We start from the raw sequence: 25,938 nt of genomic DNA, 5'->3' as shown, positions 1-25,938 counted from the left end.
TTTCTGTATTACTGATCATGGCTGCTGGTTTAAATCCTTTGTTTTCCCTTAATGCTTGTTCTACTTTTCTTGTGTTAAATCTTCTTATGTCCTCTCTGAGTCTCTTTCTAATGGCTTTGCATAACTCAGTATACTCAATTTTCTCCCTGTCAGTGTTTTTCTTGCTTTTCATTTGTCGTCTTCGGTTCATCATGACAAGTGTTTCTTGACTAATTTTTTCTTCTTTGGATTTCTTTTTCCCTATAGGTTTCTTGGGCTTTATCACTTTCAAAAAGTTGTAATATTCTTCGTCGATATCTTGGTCCTCAGCAGTCTGCAGAAGCTCAAACTTGTTCTTAAGTTCCAGTACATACTGCTTTTTCTCCTCTTCTGTTATCTCAAAGACCTTTGTATTATTTACTCGAGTCAGTTTTTTCCTTTCCTTTCCTACATCTATATCAAGTGTACATCTTACCATTCTGTGATCACTTCCAACATTTACCTTATTCAGGACGGTGACATCATTCACAATATATCTTCTATTAGTGAGGATGAAGTCGATTTCATTAGTAGTTAATCCATTTGGACTCTTCCATGTCCACTTTCTGTTCACCCTTTTCTTGAAAAAAGTGTTCATTACTGACAGTCCTTGAGATTCTGCAAATTCCACAAGTCTTTCACCTCTTTCATTTCTTTCACCAATTCCAAAATTTCCTATAGTTCCCCTTTCTGTGCTGTTTTGTCTTTTTCCAACCTTAGCATTGAAGTCTCCCATAATAATAGTGTAGTGGGTTTTCTGCTCATCTAGAAGACTCTCAATTTCAGTGTACATTTCTTCAACCTCTTCATCAGCATGGCTCGATGTTGGTGCATAAATCATTATAATCTTTAGCTTGTATCTCTTAGAAATCTTGAGTATTAGTCTTGACACTCTTGGTGATGTACTTTTGAATTCCAAAATGTTGTTTTTAAAATCTTTATGGACCAGAAACCCAATTCCACCTTCACTCCTTTCACTGTTTCCATTGGTGTACAGCAGATTTCCACTTGGTAAACTTATAAGTGATTCTTTTCTTCTTCTTGTTTCAGCCAAACCGATGATATTCCAATTCACATTTTCTAATTCCTTTTCCAGCTCTAATATCCTGTCTTCACCGATGAGTGTTCTTACGTTATAACAGGCCAAGTTCAGTTTCCGTGCATGGCAGCCTGGTCGTACCCAGAGATTCTTAGCACCCTCTGCTTCCACTCTAATCCTCTCGCTGCCGTAAGAGGGAGAGTGAAAGCTGCTGGGGACTGAGGGCCATTTGTTTCGTCGTGCTTTCATATTGCTGGAGGGGTTGGTCTTTTCCTCTTCATGCTGACCAGGCATCTTGAAGAGAACCACTCTACACGTTCGTTGCCACCTAAGTGACGTAACAGGGCTTACCATCGGGAAGGTGTGCATGAGTGGATTTTAGGGAGGCAGGCCAACCGGACTTCTCCTAAATCTTCTGTAATAGAGAGATATTGGATCCATCAGTGTTTTAGGCTGAGTGTCTGATAACACACAGGATACCTGTTCCCCTCTAAGCCCCCATTCTGAATCATTTTAATAAAACCAGGCAATTAAACTAAATGACACAGTTTTTTTTTTTTTTTTTTTTATATGAAAACCCCAAACACGAGAGATATTCGAACCTATAATACTTAGTACCATGCTTGGGTTGGAGATTAAGAAGACGAAAGAAGATATTTGTTAACATTAGACTCTTCTGAGACCATATATATTTGTGAAATTTGCTAGGAAGTGCTTGGGAGGTTTAGATCTTTTCACAGATAAGCTTGCTCTATTAGTTTGACAATTCATGGTGTATTCAATAGTAAGAAAAATTGGGTGGGACATGCTGTATGAAGTAATGAAATTTTTGGATATGGTGTACACATGGTAAGAATATACCCAGATCCTCGACATAATGTGGTCTTGACAATGCTCCCCTGCATACACACTATTCGGACTCCTTCCAGACAACTATCTGGCAGAGTAGTGATAGCAAGATTATACACTAGCTGATCCGGAAGCCTCCTAAAGAGTTACCAATAGGTTCGGTCTGGTGTACTAACTAGCGGCCGGCCTGCGAACACTGTTTTAAAGCTGTACCCTCGAAATGTCAGGAAGATTGGATCTCGCCATGATCTTCATCATAACCTCAAAAAGTCATCAGTCATACTGTATGATGGACGAGATGGGAAAAGGTTGGCCGGAACTTAGCTCTGGAGACTAAACATGGGTTCCACCACTTCAAGCCTCCAATAACCAAAGTGGTGGTAAAGCACCGGTTGATGAGAGTCATCTATCACCTAGATGAGCTCCCAACCTTCAGTTTAAATCATCCCATTAGTGTAAAACAGTTATACCTAAGGATTGTATAGCCTACAGTTCTTGGGATCTGAGTTAGCCATAATGTCAGAAAATCTGATCCTGTCAAATTCGGCAGGAGCAGCAGTGCGTAGCATACGCTTGTTGATTAGACCAGGTTCGAGCCAGTCTAACTCTATTTGTCCACCAAATACAGAGGATGTGGAAAGGTCTGGGAGTGACCACCTGCATATCCCTGGAGAAATATGCCATTAGTTACTAATTCTCCTAAAAACCAAATAACAACAACAACCTGTCAAATTCATTGCAAATGCAATGGATTAAACCAATCAAAACTTCATGAATCCAGTTCGGCTGGATTCATGAAGCATATGGTGATTCAAATGCAGCATATGGTGATTCAAATGCAGCATATGGTGATTCAAATGCAGCATATGGTGATTGCCTCCCCAAACATTGCACACTGTCTGCTTCAGCAAAAGCAGTGAAAGTAGCCGGGAAATACAAAACTTATAAACACATCCCCCCCCCCCACATATGGATGCTACTTGACCATCATCCCACACAGCTGACTGCAAAATCTGTCACAGTGTCTAAGAGTACATCGTAAAACATTTTTATTGTTGAAACACTGATAAAGAATAATTAAATTCAGTTTTAATTAGCTTTAAATTGTGCTGGTACTGAATGAAGAACAAATATAGTGATAATCATAAACAAACAGGTAATGAAATTTAAATAAATGGGAATAGAAACTAATAGCATCAGCAGTAGTGTAGTTGGATGAGGTAATAACATTAAAATGGGCAATTTGCTAACAAAATAGCCAGATGCTTAAATAGTGCTGTTCGGAACAATAAGAATCTAAGAAACAAAAATAAGAATATATAAACCAGTTGTAAGGCCTATTTTGACATAGATGTGAAATCAGAGCAGAAACACAAAAAAACAAAAGGAAATAAATGAAATTACTACATAAGATTACACAGAAATCATTAACATAAAAACAAATGAATAATAATAATGGACAAATGGATAATAAATAATAAAAATATACCACTGTAGCCTTCCATTTCTTATTAACCAAATGCAAAACGCAAGATTTGTAAAAAAAAGATAAAAGACTGGATACCAAAGGCAGGAGGAACTTAAGAAGGCCCAAATTAAGACCAAATTTGAAAGGATGCAATTTGGCTGCAAAACTGAATGGATGCAACAACTAACAATGTAGAAAGAGAGAAAATAAAGTGAAAGAAGAAGAAAATTTTGAAATATTGGTAAAATCATGAAATATCAACATTGTAAGCATTGTGCCATTTTACATGGGGTACATAATTTGAATATGACAAGTAAAATATGCAAAGGGAAAAAAAAAAAAAAAAATTGATATTCACATCCCTTAAGCATGCACTCATAACCATAAGTGCAGTAAGTACATAGAAGTATCTGTTCATGAACCAATTTGCATTTTGTGTAGGCTTGAAAATTCTCCTACACCCTGCATTATCAACCTGGAGAAGGACTGGAGATGTGCAAATGTGACCCAAATCCACAAAGGAGGATCAAAGGGAGACACAGGTAATTACAGACTTGTTAGTTTAACTTCTGTTCCAGGGAAATTAATGGAGGCACTGGTTAAAGAAGCATTGCAGGATCATCTAGACAAGACTTCAGTTATAGCTCGGACACAGCATGGGTTTGTTAAGGAGAAGTCTTGTCTGACTAATTGGATTGGATAATATGATGTAGTCACAAAGGAACTGGATGCAAAGGATAACTTTGATATCATATATTTGACCTTAGAAAAGTCTTTGATACTGTTGCACATGGTAGACTGCTGCACAAATTGCAGCATTGTGACATTGGAGGCAAATTGCTGCTATGGATAAAGAGATGGTTGAGTGGGAGAAGACAGAGAGTGGTAATCAATGGACACTGCTCTTCGTGGACTAAAGTTATTAGTGGAGTCCCTCAGTGTTCAGTGTTGGGTCCATTATTGTTTTCTGTATTTATAAATTATATTGATGATGGTATATCAGGCTTAATGTCCAAGTTTGCAGACGATATGAAGGTTGGCAGGGTGTTAATGACACTAATGACAGTACACTGCTGCAACAGGATCTAGAAAAGTTGAGCAGATGGGCTGAGAGGTGGCAAATGAAGTTTAACATTGACAAATGTAAAGTACTACATATGGGAAGCAGTAATCCCTGAGTAAAGTATCAACTCTGTTGTACCACACTGACAGTGGTAGAGAATGAAAAGGACCTGGGGATAATTGTGCAGGCAGATATGAAGTGTTCTGAGCGGTGCAGACGGTCTGCAAGAGTAGCTCATGGTGTCTTGTCAATGATATACAGGAATTTTTCTAGCAGATATAAGGTGATAATCCCCTTGTACAAAGGGTACTAGGAAAGTTTTGCAATATGACGCAACAATGAATCACAGGAAGCTGTTGTTGCTGCATGTTGAGACATGTTCATACGTGCATAGTAGCCGCCGTGCCAAGTCGATGGGCTCAGTTATTCATTAGTAGTGAGAGTGTAAAGTGCTTGCGATGGCATCGTGGTCACGAAATGAAATAAGGACAGTTTTGCGGTATAATTTTGTGCGTGGTTTAACCATAGACCAGTGCTTAGAAGAAATGACTCTTGCACTAGATGATGATTGTCCACATCATACAACGATATTCAGGTGGTATAGAGAATTCCAAAGGGGAAATTTCACTCTGGAGGATTCTGAGAGGCCGGGAAGGCCACGAACGTCAGTTACGGAGGAAAACGTTACTGCTGTGAGGAAAATGCTTGACGAAAACAGCGAGTGACCTACCAACAGATAGAGGATACTTTGGGCCTAAATGCACCAGCAATTCGTTCGATTCTGCAAGATCATTTGCACGTGAAGAAACTTTGTTCTCTCTGGGTGCCGCATCAACTGACTGAAGAGCAGATGACATGACGTGTGACTTGGTGCCGGGAGATGTTAAAAAAGTTTGATAAGGGACAATCTCGGTATGTGAACAACATCGTGACAGGTGACGAGACTTGGCTGTACTATTACGATCTGCCGACCAAGGCTCAAAACAAAGTTTGGGTCTTTGATGATGACGACACACCCGTAATTGTCAGAAAATCCCGATCTGTAAAGAAGAAAATGATAGCTGTATTTTTCAAATCGAGTGGAATTGTGGAACGTGCCGTTTTGGACACGCAGAAGACAGTCACAGCTAAGTGGTATACTGAACAATGCCTGCCTAAAGTCATTGGATCTATGAAGAACCTGCGGCCAAAGTCAAGAATGGACACCTGGTACCTCCATCACGAAAATGCTCCAGCTCACCGCGCCAAAGCCTGCACCAAATATTTGACCACGACAGGACTGAAACTTCTCGAGCACCCTCCCTACAGTCCAGACCTTGCTCCCTGCGACTTTGCACTGTTCCCGCATGTGAAAATGAAGCTAAAAGGGAGGCGGTTTTCCAGTGATGAGGACCTTCTACGGGCTTGGGACAACGAGTGTGCTTTACTCCCTAGTGAAACTTGGCAGAACTGGTTTAAAGATTGGTTTCGGAGGATGGAGAGGTGTATTGAATGTAGAGGAAATTACTTTGAAAAAATTAAATAAACAAAGCTGTATTGCAAAACTTTCCTAGTACCTTTGTATAAGGCAATGGTCAGACCACACCTTGAGTACTGTATACAGGTCTGGAGGCCTCATTTTAAGAAGGATGTAGAGCTGTTGGAATGAGTACAGAGAAGAGCAACAAGATTAGCGAATGGAACAAAAGGTTGCTCTTACGAAGAAAGGCTTATGTTTTCCAAATTACAGTGTCTGGAGACTAGACACCTGCGAGGTGATCTGATTGAGGTGTATAAAGTCTTGAATGGTTTGAGCATGCTTAATGCTGATGGGATTCTTCCTCTTGCTCAGAATAATTGCCTGAGAGGGCATAAATTCAAATTGAGTAAAGACGGTTGTAGGATAGATGTGCGGAAGTTTGCCTTTAGCCAGCGGGTGGTTCAAACTTCCATTTGTCGTTGAAGAAGTTGATAGCTTAAATAAATTCAAGGCAGAACTTGATAAACATTTGGAATGAGGGGATGGGTGAAACAAGGGGTTTTTTTTTTTTTTTTGGCTGATGCTATATAATCTTGCTTTCTTGCATCATGTGCCTTTGCTAATGCTAATTAGATTGGCTAATTACAGCCTCGAATGAAGGTGACTTAAGACAAATTTCTCCTGATATTGGATCTCATCCCCAGTCCTCTCCAAATGAGCGGCAGATGGCAGTGTATTGTGCCAACTAGTCTGCCACTGAAAGTTTGTATAGAAAGAATATTTGTTACAGATGGGGTTGTGGGAGGAGTTATGTGTTTGGTTGAATGAACCTAAAATCTAAGACATTACACCCAGTTTTCATGCCTGATCAATCTGGAAAAATAGTGTGAAAGCTTCAGATAGGTTTGAGTACCATTAGGGCGGGAATTTTTTAGTTACAGGCCTTTGTCAGTCCCAGACCATCTGGTTTGCCTGATCTAAGTAAGCTTGTCTGCAAGTAGCATCTTCACTCTTTAGGTGTCATTTACTGGATCAATTGTATTAGAAATACAGCAGGAAAAAATAAAGACATATCACACAAAATTATTTTCCAAAGTTTAAAAAAGCAAAATGTTATAACAATGAGAAATGCCACCAAAGTAAAAATTTCAAAAATCTATTGGCAACAATTTAAAACTATGGACAGTCTTATATGAAAGAAAAAAAATTATCACAAAGCCTTGAGAGTAACATATAAATTTATGTCTGCAAAATAGAAAAGCAACCTCCACAGAAGGCTAAAATAATACCTGCCTAACTAGGAGCCAACTTTCATGAGCTGAGGAGCATAATAACATAAATGTTGAGAATTTGATAAAGGAACCATAATTAATCACCTTTATGTTGCTAAATTCTGTCATATAACAGCATTTTTTTATGAATTGACACTAAAACATGATTTCACTAATTTTTTCACCTAATTTTTTATTCTGTTGTAGGTTTTAGGTTTGTTTTTATATTAATTTTTGCTCCCATTGAAGAAACCAGACACTGTGCAGAGGAGATCCAAGGAGATCGTTAAGCCTGAATGTTTCCAGCTAGTAATGACACGTCCAACATAAGTTATTGTTGGGAGTATGTATGTTGATACATATTCTTGGATTCTTGCTTGTATATATACTGTGTATATACACTAGGCACCATACACCAGAATCATTAAATGAAATTTCTTGAAACAAGAATAGTTTTCCATTTTATGGACTGGTTAGTCCCTGATAAGGAACTGCCTATTTAATGCATTAGCATTAGTATATGATGCAAGAAAGCAAGCTTATTCAGCATCAGCCAAAAAAAAAAAAAAAAAAAAAAACACCACTCCCATTTCACCCCTCCGTTCGTTCGAAATACCTGTCCAGTTGAGCCTTAAATTTGTTTAGGCTATCAACTTCAACAACAATTGATGGAAGTCGGTTCCACCAACCAACCACCTGCTGGCCAAAGGCAAATTTCCACACATCTATCCGACATCCGTCCTTCCTCAATTTGAATTTATGCCCTCGGAGGTGATTATTCTGAGCAAGAGGAAGAATCCCATTGGCATTGAGCATGCTCAAACCATTCAAAGCCTTATATACCTCTATCAGATCACCTCGCCGGTGCCTAGTCACCAGACTCTGTAATTTGCAAAACTTAAGCCTTTCTTCGTAAGAGCAACCCTTTGTTCCATTCACTAATCTTGTTGCCCTTCTCTGTACCCGTTCCAGCAGCTCTACATCCTTCTTGAAATGAGGCTTCCAGACCTGTATACAGTACTCAAGATGTGGCCTAACCATTGCCTTATACAAGGGAATAATCACCTCCTTATCCCTGCTAGAAAAATTCCTGTATATCATTGACAAGACACCATGAGCTACTCTTGCAGCTCGTCTGCACTGCTCAGAGAACTTCATATCTGCCTGCACAATTACCCCCAGGTCCTTTTCATTCTCCACCACTGTCAGTGTAGTACCGCAGAGTTGATACGTTGCTCTGGGGTTAGTTTCCCATATGTAGTACGTTACATTTGTCAATGTTAAACTTCATTTGCCACCTCTCAGCCCATCTGTTCAACCTTTCCAGATCCTGTTGCAGCAGCATAGCGTCAGTAGTGTCCTTAACAATCCTACCAACCTTTGTATCATCTGCAAACTTGGACATTAAACTTGATATCCCATCAACAATATCATTCATAAACACCGAAAACAACAACGGACCCAACACTGAACCCTGAGGAACCCCACTAATAACATTAGTCCACGTTGAGCAGTGTCCATTGATTACCACTCTCTGTCTTCTGCCACTCAACCATCCCCTTATCCATAGCAGCAATTTGCCTCCAATGCCACACTGCTCCAATTTGTGCAGCAGTCTTCCATGTGCAACAGTATCAAAAGCCTTTCTAAGATCCAAATATATAATATCAAAGTTATTCCCTGCATCCAGTTCTTTTGTGACTACATCATAGTATCCAATCAAATTGGTCAGGCAAGACCTGCCGTTAACAAAACCATGCTGCGTCTGAGCTATAACTGAATTCTTGTCTAGATGATCCTGCAGTGCTTCTTTAACCAGTGCCTCCATTAATTTACCTGGAACAGAAGTTAAACTAACAGGTCTATAATTACTTGTGTCAGCCTTTGATTCTCCTTTGTGAATTGGGGTTACATTTGCACATCTCCAGTCTATGGGTACCTCCCCTGAGTCCAAAGAAGCTCTCATGATTATGGCTAGGGGTTTGCTTACTTCCTTTGCTGCCTCCTTTAATATAACTGGATAGATCCCATCCACCCCAGGTGCCTTTTTTTATGTTTATCCTCAACAATCTCTCCTCCACTTTCCTCTCAGTTATTACAAAATCATCTAGCTCACTGCCAATGTCTACTTTACCTACGTCATTCTGCTTCCTGAATAACTCCTCATGCGTGATTGTAGATGCAAAATACTCGTTTAGATTGTTAGCCACCTGAGCAGGATCCTCAACTGTTGAACCATCAATATCCAGTGGATCAATCTGATTCATCCCTTTCCTTCTTGAGTTTAAATAGGTAAAGAACTCTTTTCTGTTTTTCTTTGCATTCTTTGCCAAGGATTTTTCGTAGTCTGCCTTTGCCTGCCTAATCTCCTTTGTGACTTGGTTACAGACCAACTTATATCTAACATAGGCTTCCATGTCGCCCATTAATTTGTATGTATTCCATGCATTTTTTTTCTTCTCTGCCACATATCTCATTAGTTCATCTGACAACCATTTAGGCCTAAACCTTGAACAATATTTCTTAGTTGGTATGTAAAGCCTGGTAGCTTCCAAGATTAGTTCCTTGAATGCTTCCCATTTTGAGTTTGCTGTTGGTAACATCATCAGTTGGTCCTACTGTATAGAATTTAAATACTGTCTCAGACCATCATAGTCGCTTTTGCGAAAACAAAAACCCTTCCCTTTACCTCTGATGGTAGTTACCTCCTTGAGGTAACTACCATCAGAAGTAATGTATGATGGAACATGCCAGAGATTTTTGTTCCCTCAAAAATTGTTCTCCAAGCTTAGGGAACAAAAAAAAAAAAAAGTCTTTTGGTTTAAATCTAGGCTATAGAGAGAATGTGGCACAACTTCAAAGGTATAAATTCATTAGAGAATTTGCTGGACATAATATAAAAAAAAAAAGCAAAGGACTATTACAACAAAACTTTCTTTAATAGAAAATCTAATGCAAATTGGGCCTCACAATAAAGAAATTAAAAATGTTTGTTAAACTTTAATTGAAAGAATGCCAAATGGACTTAAACTGTTAAAGAATAATAATGGGATACATACATGATGTAAAGTGTATATGCATTTACTCTGGTAAACATATATTGTTAAAATAAATGTTAATTTCTGAAAGAATTATGTTTGAGTACAATAATTTGGCCATGGCTGTTAAATCAGTTGAACATTATATGCACTTCTAACATTGAAATGATAAAGTCATTACAATTCCTTAACATGCAGCAAAACACAGTACTTCTGCTGTAGAGTTTTGCTGGATGGAAAAACATGCAAACCATTTGCATTAGTTATGGTTACATATTCAGTGGTAAAATTGCCTGCGGTGGAATGGGTATTCTAGATATAAATACTTAGTATTCCACATTTAGGTAGCAGTTTTAGATCTTGATAAAATTATTTATTTGAAACAATTCAAAAACAATTAATTTTTTATAGCATTTTTTTGTATGTTGTCTTTTTTATGTGCAGATTTTTTATGTGTGGACTAAAAAGTAATGCCTTTTATTGTGTAACTTTTGAAAAAATATAGATAAATCAAAAAACATACTTGTAAGTAAAAAAGTTCTCTTTAATTTGATATATTGTTTTTCTACCTATCACCTAACTTGATGTATTTTGCCCAATATTTTAACAAGTTTTGTTTTAGTGTTTTGTGTTCTAGTACAGTTCTTTTACCTGGGAGGTTAACCATCTCTTCATATTGCATTAACTTCTTCATATGAGTCATATTTGTTAGGACTTGGAGATGTTTTTTAAACTGTGGAAACAAAACAAAAAAAAAAATGAAAATAAATAAAATAAAAGTCTCTTGGATTCAAATCTGGGCTATAAAAAGAATGTGGAACAACATGAAATCTCAGTGACAAAATTCTTGCCAGTTTTGCATAACTTCAGTACGGCCATAGACTATTGTGTGCTAGGTATTGCTTATTATTATTATTATTTTTTTTTTTTTTTTGAGTCTGATCAAAGTCTTGGTATACCAGAACAAACTGATTGGGAAGATTTTATTCTAAGCATTCTGTATGGATAATACTCATTGAGTCCCAAAGAACAACATCACTTTTCCAGCTGAAGATTGGATTTGGAATATTTTTAGACACGGAGATGTTTTTATCGAAAATTTCTTTGTACAATCTTGTTTTTGCAAATCATAGTGTGTTCAATCCATGATCCATCTCTGTTCACAAAAACATTTGGCAATCAGGAGCTCATTAACTGCATATTGTTTGAATCGCATGTTCAGAGGCACTTCCATTTAAAAAAATACCACTTGCAAAAGGAATAACTAAACAGATATGCTAGTGCACACATACTAATTGGAAACTGTTAATTATGTGGAGGACCTAGTTGGAATTTGCTGCACCAACTAGTGCATGTGGTTAGGAATTGAAAGTCATTATTTTCAGCCACCCTCATTATATGCAGTATTTACTCTGTTCATTTTTTTGAATATTTTTTTGATTGGACATATTTAAAATTAATATTTTTGCGGTGATGTATTTACAGTTAAAGTATGCGAAAAGCAACATATTCTTCGAGAGAAGAAACAGAAAGCCGTTATGAGAGAAAAGAAAATAATGAATGTTTTAAATAATCATCCAAGTCCATTCTTCATCAAATTGTACTGCACTTTTCAGGATGCTGAAAGATTATGTATCCTTTTATTAATAAATGATTAAATTTTCATTAGAATTAAAATTATTTTATAGTGAAAATTTGCTCCTCTACCATTTATGCATAATTGAGGGTAAATAAACTGTTTTGCCATTATCTGAATGATTATCTGTTTGTTAGCAGAAAAAAAATTTTAATTTCAGCATCTGCAAATGTTCCAGACGAACACATTTTAAGTGAAATGATTCCATATGGAAAAATTTATAGAAATAATCATATAGTAGTAAGTATTTATCTGCCTAAATTGTAGTTTAATTTATTGATTTTGATAATAAAATTATGAACTATAACCATATCTTTTGGGACAAATAACCATTCATCATCATTCACAGTAAAGTTGAATAAACCTGAATAAAGTAATACAGTATGTGCAACCTATTCTTGTGGCAAGAAACATGTAGTCAATAATTTTTATACCATTGGCTGATTTTCTTGATGATGATATCTTAAAACCTAAAGGGATATTAAGTTTCTTATCTCTTTTCTGCACCTGATTCTTATTTTAAAAATTCTCTGTTTATACTCCGGCATGACAACCAAGTCAGTAGAGTTTACAATAAATCGTCGATACAAATATTTATCGTATTTAGTAGTCACGGGCTTGAACCCCGGTCCACTCAAGAAACGCGTGCTATGCACTCTCGCTCCTGACCACTGGGCTTTTATTATTAGCCATGTGATCAAAGTGTGTGCGTGTGAGTGAGTGAGAGCACGCACGCACGTACACACACACACACACACACGCATGCTTTGTTTTCCTTTTTCCATAGAATAGCTACCACTCTAGCTGACCTTTTTCCAACACTTTGGCCTTAATTCATTGTGAAAGCAACTTGCACCAGATTTTGACAGCTCCCTGACTAAACGAAAATTTACAATTCCTTCTTCTTTGTTTGAATTTATGCACCTTAGTTCATTTTTGGATCATGAGAGCATTGCAGATCATTTATGTTGAATGAAATCATTTGTATGGCTGAGTTTAAAAAATAACCATTGTAATACCTGAAAAATTTTTAATACTGAAAATTTCATTTATTTTATTAAATCCATTCTCAGAGCCTTATAAATCTCATTACCAAGCTTTGTTGTCTGCATACTTCATCTCTCGTATGGGTACCTATTTCTCAGACTCATTTGCCGTGGTACCCATCTTTGGACCTTTTTAAGAAGCTCAATGTCTTTTTTTTTTATAGATGTGTCCTACACACACACACTCGGATGCAATATTATAAGTTTGCTTTCAACAGTGGAATTGTATTCTCCCTACAGGCACTTAGTTCATAAATCATTGTAGGGCACTGTGGTGCTGATTTGCACTTCATGGAGAACTTTGTGTCCGCCTGGATCATAACTCTGAAATCCCCATCTATGTTTTTAATTCAGCCCTTTCTAGTGTCATTTTTTTTTATATAAAAACCTTGCATTTTGTATCATTAAACACGGTTTCCACTTATCCAATTATTCCTGAAGCTGCTTCGAGTAATTCTAAGGGGAGGCTACTTGTCTTCTGGTCATTAACCACTGTACTAGTCTTAAAATCATCTGTAAATTTTGACATTTTCCCATTTTAACATTTTCCTTTTAACATTTTCCCATTCTAAAGAGTAACCATTAAATTACAATGCCTCCTGTCGTCTCACCATTTGTAATGTCTAAGGATTTAACCATCATCTTGTATGTTCCAGCTTACATATAAATCCCCTTTGCAGAATAGAGGCATAAGCTTTATGTAAGTCCGGGTAAATAATGTCAATCTATTCCATTCATCTACCTCATGACTCATACTGTCAGAATAGTTTATCAAGTTAAAATTTTCTCTTCTAAAAAGTGGACTGTATTCATTTAATTTCTTGAGAATATTATTTGTATCTAGATGAACCTCTATAGCAGTCTTAATCATCACTTCCATGATTTTTCTTTCTACTGAAATTACGCTGACTGGTATTATTATCGGTTTGGAGAGCCACCTTTGTGGATTGTTGAAACGTTGCACTTTTCCCATCCATTCCTGAATCTGATGAAGCAGTCATGATTAACCTTGAACTGATATGTGCAGTCTGCCCCCATATTCCTTACTTAATGTCAGGTTCAAAATTTTTTTCTAGTAAACAATCCCCCGTAATTTCTATGTCACTAATTTCAGAGTGCTCAGGTTGAGTGGTAGAATTTCATCTTACTTGTAAAGTATCTTTACCGTTGTCTTCCCAGTGGATAGAATCAGTGCAATGCAATGTCATAGTCCTCTTTCTTGAAATTGAAATCCCTGCCCTTACTCTTATCAACCAAGTCTTCCCGTGTCTATCTGAGTATTCGGTGGCCATTTCCTGCTAAGAGTTTTGGTATTGTCAATTCCGTGATCTAAATCTTTCCTCTAGTACTTTACCTAACATTCTAATATAGGTATAATAATCTAGTTGTTTTCATAATTTTGGCCAAAATGTACTAATCAGTGAGAAGCAGATTGAAATTTCCCATCACTCTCCTATTTTGAAATTTCCCATCACTATCCATGAAGAACTCCCTTTTAATACATAACATTCTCATCATACTGAATGAATGCCATACAAATGGAGCAGTGTAGATCTGGAAACATGTTACTTCTGTGGTTAAAGGGTGGTTGAGTGGCAGAAGACAAAGTGGTCATTATACACGATGAAAGCCTTGTGGATTAACTCTAGGCTTGGGTGACTGCAAGCCTTTTGGGAATGGAGACTTTTTTCTGCATCACTAACCTTAAGTAAGCAGAATTTTGTAAAGACAGCATTCAATTAAACAGAGGAGGTGTATGGGTTTTTGATAATGCCATTGAGATGGCATTAAAGGAAGTTGCTAGTTTGGTGGCATTAGGGAAGTCAAAACATGATTAATTCAGGTTAGTGATTTTTGCAGGATGGTCAGCTGAGTTCAAAAGAAGATGAGAGTCGGTTGAGGATAAAATAGCAATTGATTCATATTTTATATCTCCCATCATTATGAACTATGTGAAAGCTCACCTCCTTCTCTTCACATTCTATGGTTCTGCCATCTGGTCAGCAGCAGCCAACTCCAATATTAGACTGCTGCTTTTGGGGCAGATTATCATAAAGTGGACCAATGTGAAATCAGACTACCCATTTACTAGGTTTGAACTATCTACAATAATTGCAATATACACCCCTTATCGAAATTATTTAAGCCTAGTATGACTCTGTTTGGGAAAAAATCAACTTTCCCGTTCCCAGAGAAGTCTGAGTGCTCACTGCACAATGAGATTTTTTCATTGGATAGGTTTTTCAATATCCTTTTTCCAAATTTCTTAATAAGTTGAATCTTGACCATGTCTCTTATTAAGGATTACCTGAATTATGCTGTCAATGCAGTCCTTAACATTTAATACTTTATTAAAACAAGACAGTAATTCAGTTTTTGTTATGTTTTATTTTATGTTAAAATATAATTTTTTATACAATTTTAAATGTCCTTATATGTGTTTGTATATATATGGTGTGATTTAACCTAATATGTTCTATCATTTCTCAAAGTGAGCCGTGCGACCAGCATTCCATTCAGGGTAAATCCATACATGTTCGCATGCTTGTAATTTGCATGTTTTGGAGACAATTGAACATCTTTATTATTATCATAATAAACTCTGACATTACTTGTGGAATACACATTTTCATAAGCATTGATAATTTTCTTAGCTTCCGCTGTAAGGAATCATAATACTCATTATTTTTAAGTTAAGTATTATGGTTCCTTAATAGGGGTAATTTTTCCACTTTTTTTTTGCAGAAGCATTAATGTTTTGTTTTAGTGAAAAAAAAAAAAAAAAAAATTGAAGATCAGGAAATAATCTTCACACCTGTGAGATTTCTTTTCTGTTTTTAACTATCCACTGCAATCTGTATCATTATTTGATATTTTTATATCATAATCAGAATTTTTTTTTTTTTTCAAAATTTCATCATTCAGTCTCATGTGAGTTTTAAAATTACTCGTGTGAGACCGATATATATATATATATATATATATATATCGGTCATATATATATATATATATATATATATATATATATATACCGTATTTCCCCATGTATAAGATGCACCTTTATTGAACTCAAGTTTATTCATCATAAAATTCATACAATTCCTCATTACTGTCAAAACTCCCATCCATTAGCTTGTCCTCATCTGTGTCTGATGACGAATCACTGTCTTTATATATTGCCTCGTCCTCAGTTCCGTCTATGGCATTTGAAATGCCACACTTCTTAAATGACTTGACAATGATCTCAATCTTGATATTATCCCAGGATCTTTTCACCCAGGTACAAACTTCTCCTATAGTTGGTTTCTTCACTCTTCCTGCTGGTGTCAAATTGTCCCCAGAAGACTTCATCCATTGGTTCCATTCGTCTCTCATGGCAGCTTTGAAGGGTTTGTTAATGCTGACATCAAGTGGTTGGAGCTGGGATGTTAAGCCTCCAGGTATGATGGCAAGTTTTGTTTTTTGCTCTGCAGCAATCTTCTTTGTGTTTTTGGTTATGTGTGCCCTGAACTGATCAAACACCAATAGGGCAGGTTTGCATAAGAGCCTTCCTGGTCTCCTGCTCCAAACTTTCTCAAACCAGATCTTCATCCCATCCTGATGCATCCAACCCTTGTCATGAACGTGGACAATCACTCCTCGAGGAATGTCTTCTTTTGGCATTGTTTTGCGTTTGAAAATCAGCATAGGAGGCAGCTTGGTTCCGTCGGCACAACAAGCTAGAACAACTGTATAATGGCTCTTTTCATGTCCACTTGTCTTCACAGTTACAGTTTTCACCCCCTTCTTATTAACAGTTTTGTTACTTGGGACATAGCATTAGCATTAGTAGAGGCATTTGATGCAAGAAAGCAAGCTTATGCAGCATCAGCCAAAAAAAAAAAACACACTTCCACTTCACCCCTCTGTTCGTTCAAAATACCTGTCCAGCTGAGCCTTAAACTTATTTAGGCTATCAACCTCCACTAAAAGGGCTGGTTAAAGGCAAATTTCTGCACGTCTATCCTACCTCTGTCTTTGCTCAATTTGAATTTATGCCCTCTCAGGTGATTATTCTGAGCTAGAGGAAGAATCCCATCAGCATTGAGCATGCTCAAACCATCCAAGGCTTTATACACCTCTATCAGATCACCTCGCTGGTGCCTAGTCTCCAGACACTGTAATTTGCAAAACTTAAGCCTTTCTTCATAAGAGCACCCCTTTGTTCCATTCACTAATCTTGTTGCCCTTCTCTGTACTCATTCCAGCAGCTCTACATCCTTCTTGAAATGAGGCCTCCAGACCTGTATACAGTACTCTAGGTGTGGCCTGACCATTGCCTTATACAAGGGAATAATCACCTCCTTATCCCTGCTGGAAAAATTCCTGTATATCATTGACAATACTCCATGAGCTACTCTTGCAGCCCGTCTGCACTGCTCAGAGAACTTCATATCTGCCTGCACAACCACCCCCAAGTCCCTTTCATTCTCTACCACTGTCAGTGTAGTACCACAGAGTTGATACGTTGCTCTGGGGTTGCTGTTTCCCATGTGTAGTACTTTACATTTGTCAATGTTAAACTTCATTTTCCACCTCTCAGCCCATCTGCTCAACCTTTCCAGATCCTGTTGCAGCAGCATAGTGTCAGTAGTGTCCTTGACAACCCTACCAACCTTTGTATCGTCTGCAAACTTGGACATTAAGCTTGATATACCATCATCAATATCATTTATAAATACAGAAAACAATAATGGACCCAACACTGAGCCCTGAGGGACTCCACTAATAACATTAGTCCACGATGAGCAGTGTCCATTGATTACCACTCTCTGTCTTCTCCCCCTCAACCACCCCTTTATCCATAGCAGCAATTTGCCTCCAATGTCACACTGCTCCAATTTGTATAGCAGTCTTCCATGTGCAACAGTATCAGAAGCCTTTCTAAGATCCAAGTTTATAATATCAAAGCTGTTCCCTACATCCAGTTCTTTTGTGACTGCATCATAGTATCCAATCAGATTGGTCAGGCAAGACTTCCCCTTAACAAAACCATGCTGTGTCCAAGCTATAACTGAAGTCTTGTCTAAATGATCCTGCAGTGCTTCTTTAACCAGTGCCTCCATTAATTTTCCTGGAACAGAAGTTAAGCTCACAGGTCTATAATTACTTGTGTCAGCAAGTATCCTTCTTTGTGAATTGGGGTCACATTTACACATTTCCAGTCTATGGGTACCTCCCCTGAGTCCAAGGAAGCTCTCATAATTATGGCTAAGGGTTTGCTTACTTCCTTTGCTGCCTCCTTTAATATAACTGGATAGCTCCCATCCACCCTGGGTGCCTTTCTTGTGTTTATCTTCAACAGTTTCTCCTCCACTTTACTCCCAGTTATTTCAAGATTCTGTAGCTTACTGCTAGAGTTGAATACACCTCTGGCTTTCTCCTCGCTGAATAACTCCTCATGTGTGAATGTCGATGCAAAATATTCATTTAGTTTGTTAGCTACCTAAGCAGGGTCATCAACAGTTGACCCATCAATATCAAGTGGACCAATCTGATTCATCCCCTTCTTTCTAGAGTTTACATAAGAAAAGAACTTTTTGCTGTTTTTCTTTGCATTCCTTGCCAAGGATTTCTCGTAATCTGCCTTCGCTTGCCTAACCTCCTTTGTAACTTGGTTGCATATCAACTTGTATCTGTCTTAGGCTTCTGTGTCATGTGTTAATTTGTAAGTATCCCATGCATTTTTCTTCTGTGCCATATGCCTCATTAGTTCATCTGACATCCATTTTGGCCTAAACCTTGAACAATATTTCTTAGTTTGTATGTAAAGCCTAGTAGCTTCCAAGATAAGTTCTTTGAATGCTTCCCATTTTGAATTTGCTGTTGGTAACATCATCAGTTGATCCCACTGTATAGAATTTAAATACTGTCTCAGTCCATCGTAGTCGCCTTTACGGAAGCAATAACCCTTCCCTTAACCCCTAATGGTAGTTACCTCTTTGAGTAAATCCCACTTCAGCACACTGTGATCACTGCCACCTAGTGGTTCATTTATCTGCAGATTCTTAATGCATGAAGAATCACTGCTGATAATCAAATCAAGAGTATTACTCCCTCTAGTTGCCTCCCGAACATGCTGATGTAGAAAACAATCATCCAATAAATCCACAAAAGCCCTGCTAGTGTGTGAGTGACCAGCCCCCAAATTCCAGTCAATATCTGGGAAATTAAAATCTCCCATTATAAGACTCTCTGATTTACTGGCCCACTCTATTTCCCTGTACAGTTTCTTATTATACTCATCAGAGTCATTAGGCCTATAGCACACTCCTACTCTCAATTTTGATCTCCCAATGCTTATGTCACACCAAACTGACTCAACGCTGCACTGTCCAGGGATGTCGACTGGCTTCACTTCCTTGGTTTTTATGTGTTTCTTAACTAATAGCATAACCCCTCCCCCTTCCTATCCTGTCCATCCTTTCTGTAGACGTTGTACTCCCCAAATTGCAGTTCTGCATCCCTTATATCTGTGTGACACCACGTCTCTGATATCCCAACAATATCTGCCTTTGATGTTTTGAGCAATACCTCAAATTCATCAAATTTATTTACTAAACTCCTAGCATTGGTGTACACGCAAGTATACCTGCACCTATTTCTCTTCTTAGCTACCCTAACACAACCCATGTGTTTACTTCTACCGCAATGGCTCCCAGCAGTCTCTGAAATATCATGCATCTTGTTTTTCAGGCTTCTGCGCATTCTAATAGAAGCAGTGCAAGAATCTCTTTCACCTCTGCCAGTGGCTACTGTCAATCTATTGGTCTTTGTCTCTCCCCAAGCTAGCAGTTTTCCGACTCACCTAACACTGCCTCGATAGCATCAGCAAATATTCTTGCACCCTTTCTATTTAAGTGTATCCCATCCCTGTAGAAGCAATCTCTCCTGTTAACAAGTACAGTCCAGGCTGAAAAAAATTCTACCTCTTGAGCCTTGCACAATCTTTCCAGGGCCAAATTGATTGACAAGGCTCTCATCATATACTCCCTCCTATCGTGTCTGGGCAGAATTGCAGACACTTTCAAATTCAACCCTAATTCTCGGCTTTTGTTCAACAGTGACCTGTACTTGTTAAGTAATTCTGCCGGTCTCCTACTCTTAATGTCATTTGTGCCAACGTGTACAACTATATCACCTTTTGTACCCTTAAAAGATGATATTCGCTCTACAACATCATCAACCTTTGCCCCTGGCAGACATACCCTGGTCCTGTTCCAACTTTCCTTTTTACAAAGCATGTTCCCCGTTTCCCTGACAGTGGAGTCACCAACAACTACTAGTTCCTTGGGGACTGCCTCTGTGTCACGCGATGCCCAAGTGTAAGCTCTGCCGTTGATGTGGGCAGCTGAGAGCTTGATGGGCCCCCCAATTTAGTTTTTTCGAGGGCATCCACCCTGTCCTTCAAGCTCTCATATAGGCCCACAAGAACGCTGAGTTGTTGCCTGATATCGATACACTCCTTGCATCGCGCACACACAAAGACATCCCCCATGCCCGTATCATGTCCCGTACCCGATTGCTCTGCAAACATCAAGCAAACAGTGCATTTTATAAGGCTGTGAGTCAGAGGACAGCTGCCCCCCTCAGTTCTGCTCTGAGCCACAGTACTTCTATTAGCTTGAGCCTTTTGCTTTGCTGCTCTGGTCTAAGTCATGATTCTATTAATCAAATTGAAGGGGGACTTCGTCCATATTTGCAATCTGTCCCAACTCAAACTGATGTGTCTTCCGACATTGAATGACAAAACGATGAAATTCAAGGACCTTCTGCTCATAGCTTTCAGGCATCTTTTGGGCAAGTCTGGTGCATGTTCGCATGCTTAGCCCATTCCGTTTCATGAACCTGAAGCACCATTTGTGTCCTCCTTTGAAATCAGTAACTTCTTTTTCATCATCAATTCTTCTTGCCTCATGCTGAACCATCTTTGTGGACACAGGAATTCCATTGCCCTTTGCTCTTCAATCCATATCTTCAATTCCCTCTCTAAATCAGGCCATTTTGCTGACTTGCCTCTCATGACCTTCTTCTGCCTTGGCATTTTCAGTAGGGTTTCTTCTTCTTCTACTTCCCGTAGCTAGTCTCGGATTGTTTTCTCAGTTGGAGGAGGACCAAACTTACGTTCAGCAGCACGATTTCCCTTCACTCTTGCAAACTGGATCACTTTTAACTTGAATTCAGCACTGTACGAAAATCTTTTCTGAGCCATTTCTGGACAGAACGTGGCAAAACATAACCTAATATACCAGTAACAAGTGCGAAACAATGTCAAGTGTCAAAGTGTGAAAAAGCAGGAAATGCAAGTAAAAAAATTTGCAACCACTGTATAAGACGCACCCAATTTTTAGACCCCAAATTTTTTGAAAAAGGGTGCATCTTATACATGGGGAAATATGGTATATGTGTATATATACGGCCACTCCCTGACTTATGTAATACTCAACTTACGGAAATTCGACTTTACGTATGTTTTGTCAGCTGGTGCAAACTTAAAAAAATCATGGAAACATATTTTGCATCTCTTAGGAATAAATGGAAGTATTGTGAAAATATCGTAATGTGAATCCAATAACACAGTTTTTTTTTTTTTTTTTTTTTGGTAATTCATTCCAAGACCTCATAAGTTGAAAATTTCACAATACAACTAAGCTATTTATCTCTTCTCTAATAGATCATTTTTATAATGGAAATTGTGTTACACTTTCATCATTATCTTATGTTCCGCTATAAGAATCAGTTTTGAATGCCTTTGTGATATTTTTCTAAAACACATTTCTGGAGGTCACTACCATAAAACAATAAAAACAGTTTGCACTTTCCTGTTTATTGGGCTTTTCTTTTGGTGCGATCTATTATAAAGCTGTAGTAAACTCGATCTTATTGTATTTGCAATAATTCCGATAACTGGAATTGTGTGGGTTTTTACTTTATTATGGTGAAATCCATTCTCCTCCCCCTTCTCTGAAATCTTCAATCATATAAAATACATAAATTTTCAGAATCTTCTCTTCATTCTTATTTACTTATTACAATGATAAACGGTAAGGGATCAACGGAAAGTGCAAGTGCTGGCAGTGCTAGGAAACGAAGTGAAACAAAATTGATTTAGAAATGAAGATGGTTAATTAAGAATTACGAAACAAAGTTTGTCATCTATTGCACAGAATTGTGTCTCACTGCTTCAACAGTGAATACTATTTTAAGGGACAGTGCACATATAAAAGAACATGTTAAAGGACCAACGTATTTCACACCGGGGTCAGTCTGCCCCCAACAGTGATCACAAAACAGCATTCAGGTGCTCTATCGAAGATGGAAAAGCTATTAATAATATGGATGGAAAATCAGATTCAGAAGCAAGTGCCCCTGAATCTAATGGCCATTCAAGCAAGAAGTATTTCGATAATGATACTTTCGGCAAACCCCAAGCCAAGTTCGTAGCTTGAATTTCATGAACTCCACTTCTCACCATAACTTCGTGGTCTTTAAAGTAGTCAGTGAGTAGAGGAGCGCAGAGATTTTGGCCTCCCTGAACCTCGCCAGCTTGTTTTACCACCATAGTGTGTTTGGCCCCCAATGAAGTCCACAAAGAGAACAAGGAGGTATTTGCTGTCGGTGTTGTATCTGGTTGCTATTAATTCAGTGATTGCGTCCGGCGGTGAAGCTATATTATTTCAGCGAGTAAAACCTTTTGATTTGTATGCTTCCATCAATCTGGTTGCGATGACTTTCTCTAGGACCTTGCCCAAAACCGAAAGGAGGGCAATCGACTGGTAGAACGTGGGATCCTGTTCTGTCTTGTCTGGCCCTTTCAAAATAATTTTCAGATTGGCTAGTTTCCAAGTCCTGGGAAGGTGCCAGCACCTTCCCAGGACTTGGAAACTAGCCTCAGCTTCAATGGCATCATGGCGAGGGCATTTCCTGCTCCTCATGGTGGTGATAGCATGGCCAATTTCCTTGTTTGTGAAGGGCGGTCGGAGGCCCTATATGTGACTTGTTTTTTTTTTTGCCTTACTTCCTTTTGGTATGGCGTCTCACTCTGGTCTATATCCTGATGCGTGATTGCATCCAATATTGCATTGATTGTTTCTGCCCAATTATTAGTGGGGGTGTTCCCTTGGACTTCAAGGCACCTCCGTAGCCAGGGGGCCAGGAGCAGCAGTGCGTAGCACACGCTTCTTGATTAGACCGGGGTTTGAGCTCGTGCCCACCAAATACGGAGGATGCAGAAAGGTCAGGGAATGACCACTGCATATCCACAGAGCAATATGGCCTTAGTTGCTAATGCTCCTAAAAAAACCAAACAAACAAACCCTTGCACTTCTATTGTGGCATAGATTTCTGGAGAGGGGATCTTCTGTTTATCATTTTATAGACCAGACCCCATGGGTCTGAATTACTTTTGGTTTCGATCAGTTCTTCCCTATTCCCAACATAAATTGAGGAAAGAAAACAAAAAGCTCAATGCAGCTCTGCACCCACAGTGTGGTCATGATGTATTCAAACGAGACAGTGTTTAATAGAATCCCCCATTGCTACAAATAATCACTGGAGTGTCCGGAGGCCTTCAGCACCACCTTCACATGGGATCTTTGGAAATTTCCAGTATGCCACTGGAACGAGGATACAGTATGCTCTTTGTGGTAGTGTATCGGACTAAAAAAGATTCTGGAAATCATTAAAAGGGTTATAAATTACTGTCTTGCAGCGATATGGAAAGAGATAAGGGGATAATGTCATGAACAGGCAACAATAGATCTTAGTCCCTCATACATTAACTTTGCTCTTACTCATTGTAATGGCTTAAAGGTTTGCTTGTTATACCTGTGAAGCTCTTAACTACTGCGATCACTTTAACAGTGAAATGTTGCTCATGAAATACATAATTTCCAATCAGCTCTTCCCTGTTTGCTCGCAATAGTCGAAATCTTGTTATAATGCTCATTATAAATGGGTTAAACTGTAATTATTTATTTTAATCTGTATTTGAATGAAGTAGTCACATAAAGAAAAAAAAAAAAACAGCAGAAACTAGGAAACGTGGGAATCCTGCCAATCCCATTTGGTAAAACCTAAATTTATTTGTTACATATTACTCATTATATGGGGTGTGTCGAAGAGGTAGTACCTTTTTAACTGGATGGTCATGCCTTCATTAGAAGGCAATTCAGGAAACTGGTTGTCCCAAGGCACTCAGCTCTCACTTTTGGCTCCTCATGCTATTCCCTGGGCAACTACATTGACCTGCAGGCTAAACTAAGTGAGGGTAGCCAGATATAGCAAAAGTTAGCAAGGGGGCAGCAATCTTGCTAAAAGATGACACTAGTGTTGATTGGATAGATCTGTCGGTAGTGACCACCATATTTACACTTGCCATCACAATGACAGAAACAGTTGTGAAACTGTAGTGCAGAAAGAAATGGGAAACTACTGCACTAACCTTCCCAAGAAAAACTATCGTGGAGCTAAAACTTACCAAGGCCCCGAGTATCCAGCCTCCCTTAAATGGGACAAGGGGTGCAAAGAATCTCCAGACTCAAAATGGTGGGTAACAATAATAATACCAAGAAGAAACATGAGAAAAAGAACTTCCATAAGGATTAGAACTTGGAATATAAGAACATTGATGAAAGTAGGAAAATTAGAGGAACTCAAAGAACTCAAATAATGGGAGTCAGTGAAGTTTGGTGGCAGGGAAATGGTGACATTTGGAGCAGTGACTACAGATTTATATATAGTAGTGGACAGAAGGGAAGAAACAGTGTTGGACTTCTGATGACAAAAGAATGGGGAGAAAAAGTAACAAATACCTATCGCCTTAGTGATACAGTGCTGATGGCAATAGTGGCAGCAAACCCAGTGGATTTAAATATAATACAAGTCTATATGCCAAAATACAACCGTGATGGCTGAATGACAGCTAGGTGAACTAATAGGGACAGTAAAAGATAAAGAAAATCTAATCATAATGGGTGATTTTAATGCAGTGGTAGAACAAGGAAGGGCATGTGAAGAAGCAGTACCATTTGGACTTTGAAGAAAAAACAAAAGGGGAGAAAGACTATTAGAGTTTTGTAAACAACAAAGATTAATTGTTGGCAGCACACTCTGTGAAGTACCAAAAAGATGATGCTGCATTTGGAAGACCCAAGGAGACCTACAGCGATACCAGGTTGATTATGTTTTGGTGAAGAAGAGATACAGAAACCAATTAAAAGCTTGTTTCATTCATCCGGGAGCAGAGATTGAAAGCGATCACTCACTAGTTATTGCAAAATGCGAGCTAAGGTGTAATAAAATACAAAGAATAAAAGGTGGAACATGAGACTGTTACAGGAGCACAAAGTGGGGTAAGAGTTCAAGAAAGAAATAGATGCAATACTTGTGACAAAAAAAATAACAGAATGAATGGAAGTCAGTGAAAGAGACTCTAGATTCTAGTCTCTTATGCTGACTCCCAACTTATTTCATTGACTCTCAGCGGTTCCCAACTTATTTTAATTGCTTATTTTAATTTTAATTTTAATCTTATTTTAATCAAAAAATCAAAAATAATTTATTGAAAATACAAAAAAAAACCAGATTAATAATGAAAAAGCAAATATTAATTCAAACTGGTAATTAATGTGAAAGATTAAATGTCTTCTTTTCTTTCAATATTCTTTCAAAATTTGGTTTAATTGTGGACAACTAAATTCTGATATCAGGAGTGGCAACCAACTTACTTCTGTAAGTTGGTTGCCACTGGCCTCGATTAACGTGATTAATTCATCCCACGAGTGCATCGCGCAAAACGGAAACGCATTAATCGAATATGATAATCAATAGGAAAAATAACTGATCCTTGACCTTCTGGAATGTCCATGAAGAATTTTAAAACTACCTTTTAAATAACTTTTTAATTGTATACAATGTAAAAGATAATAAAAATAATTATGGAATTAAATGTTTATTGCATAAAACAGCAGTACCCAAACTGTGCCCCGCAAAATATTTTAAATTTTCGAGG

General features: G+C 38.1%; 1 protein-coding gene across 1 annotated transcript in view; it reads left to right on the top strand.

Annotated features, from left to right (window-relative positions):
• The window catches only part of Pdk1 (Phosphoinositide-dependent kinase 1), a 595,617-nt gene that overhangs the window by 141,842 nt on the left and 427,837 nt on the right, over positions 1-25,938 (top strand). The window contains exon 4 of the mRNA XM_090377106.1: positions 11,691-11,837. Coding sequence (XP_090233232.1) covers positions 11,691-11,837 — 147 coding nt within the window. The remainder of the gene's footprint in view (positions 1-11,690; positions 11,838-25,938) is intronic.

Source organism: Mastigoproctus giganteus, chromosome 7, assembly GCF_048544385.1.
Source record: "Mastigoproctus giganteus isolate SK-2022 chromosome 7, ASM4854438v1, whole genome shotgun sequence".
In the NCBI taxonomy this organism is placed as follows: Eukaryota; Metazoa; Arthropoda; class Arachnida; order Uropygi; family Thelyphonidae; genus Mastigoproctus; species Mastigoproctus giganteus.
The sequence above is the reverse complement of the archived record's forward strand: the minus strand, read 5'-3'. Positions and strand labels throughout refer to the sequence as shown.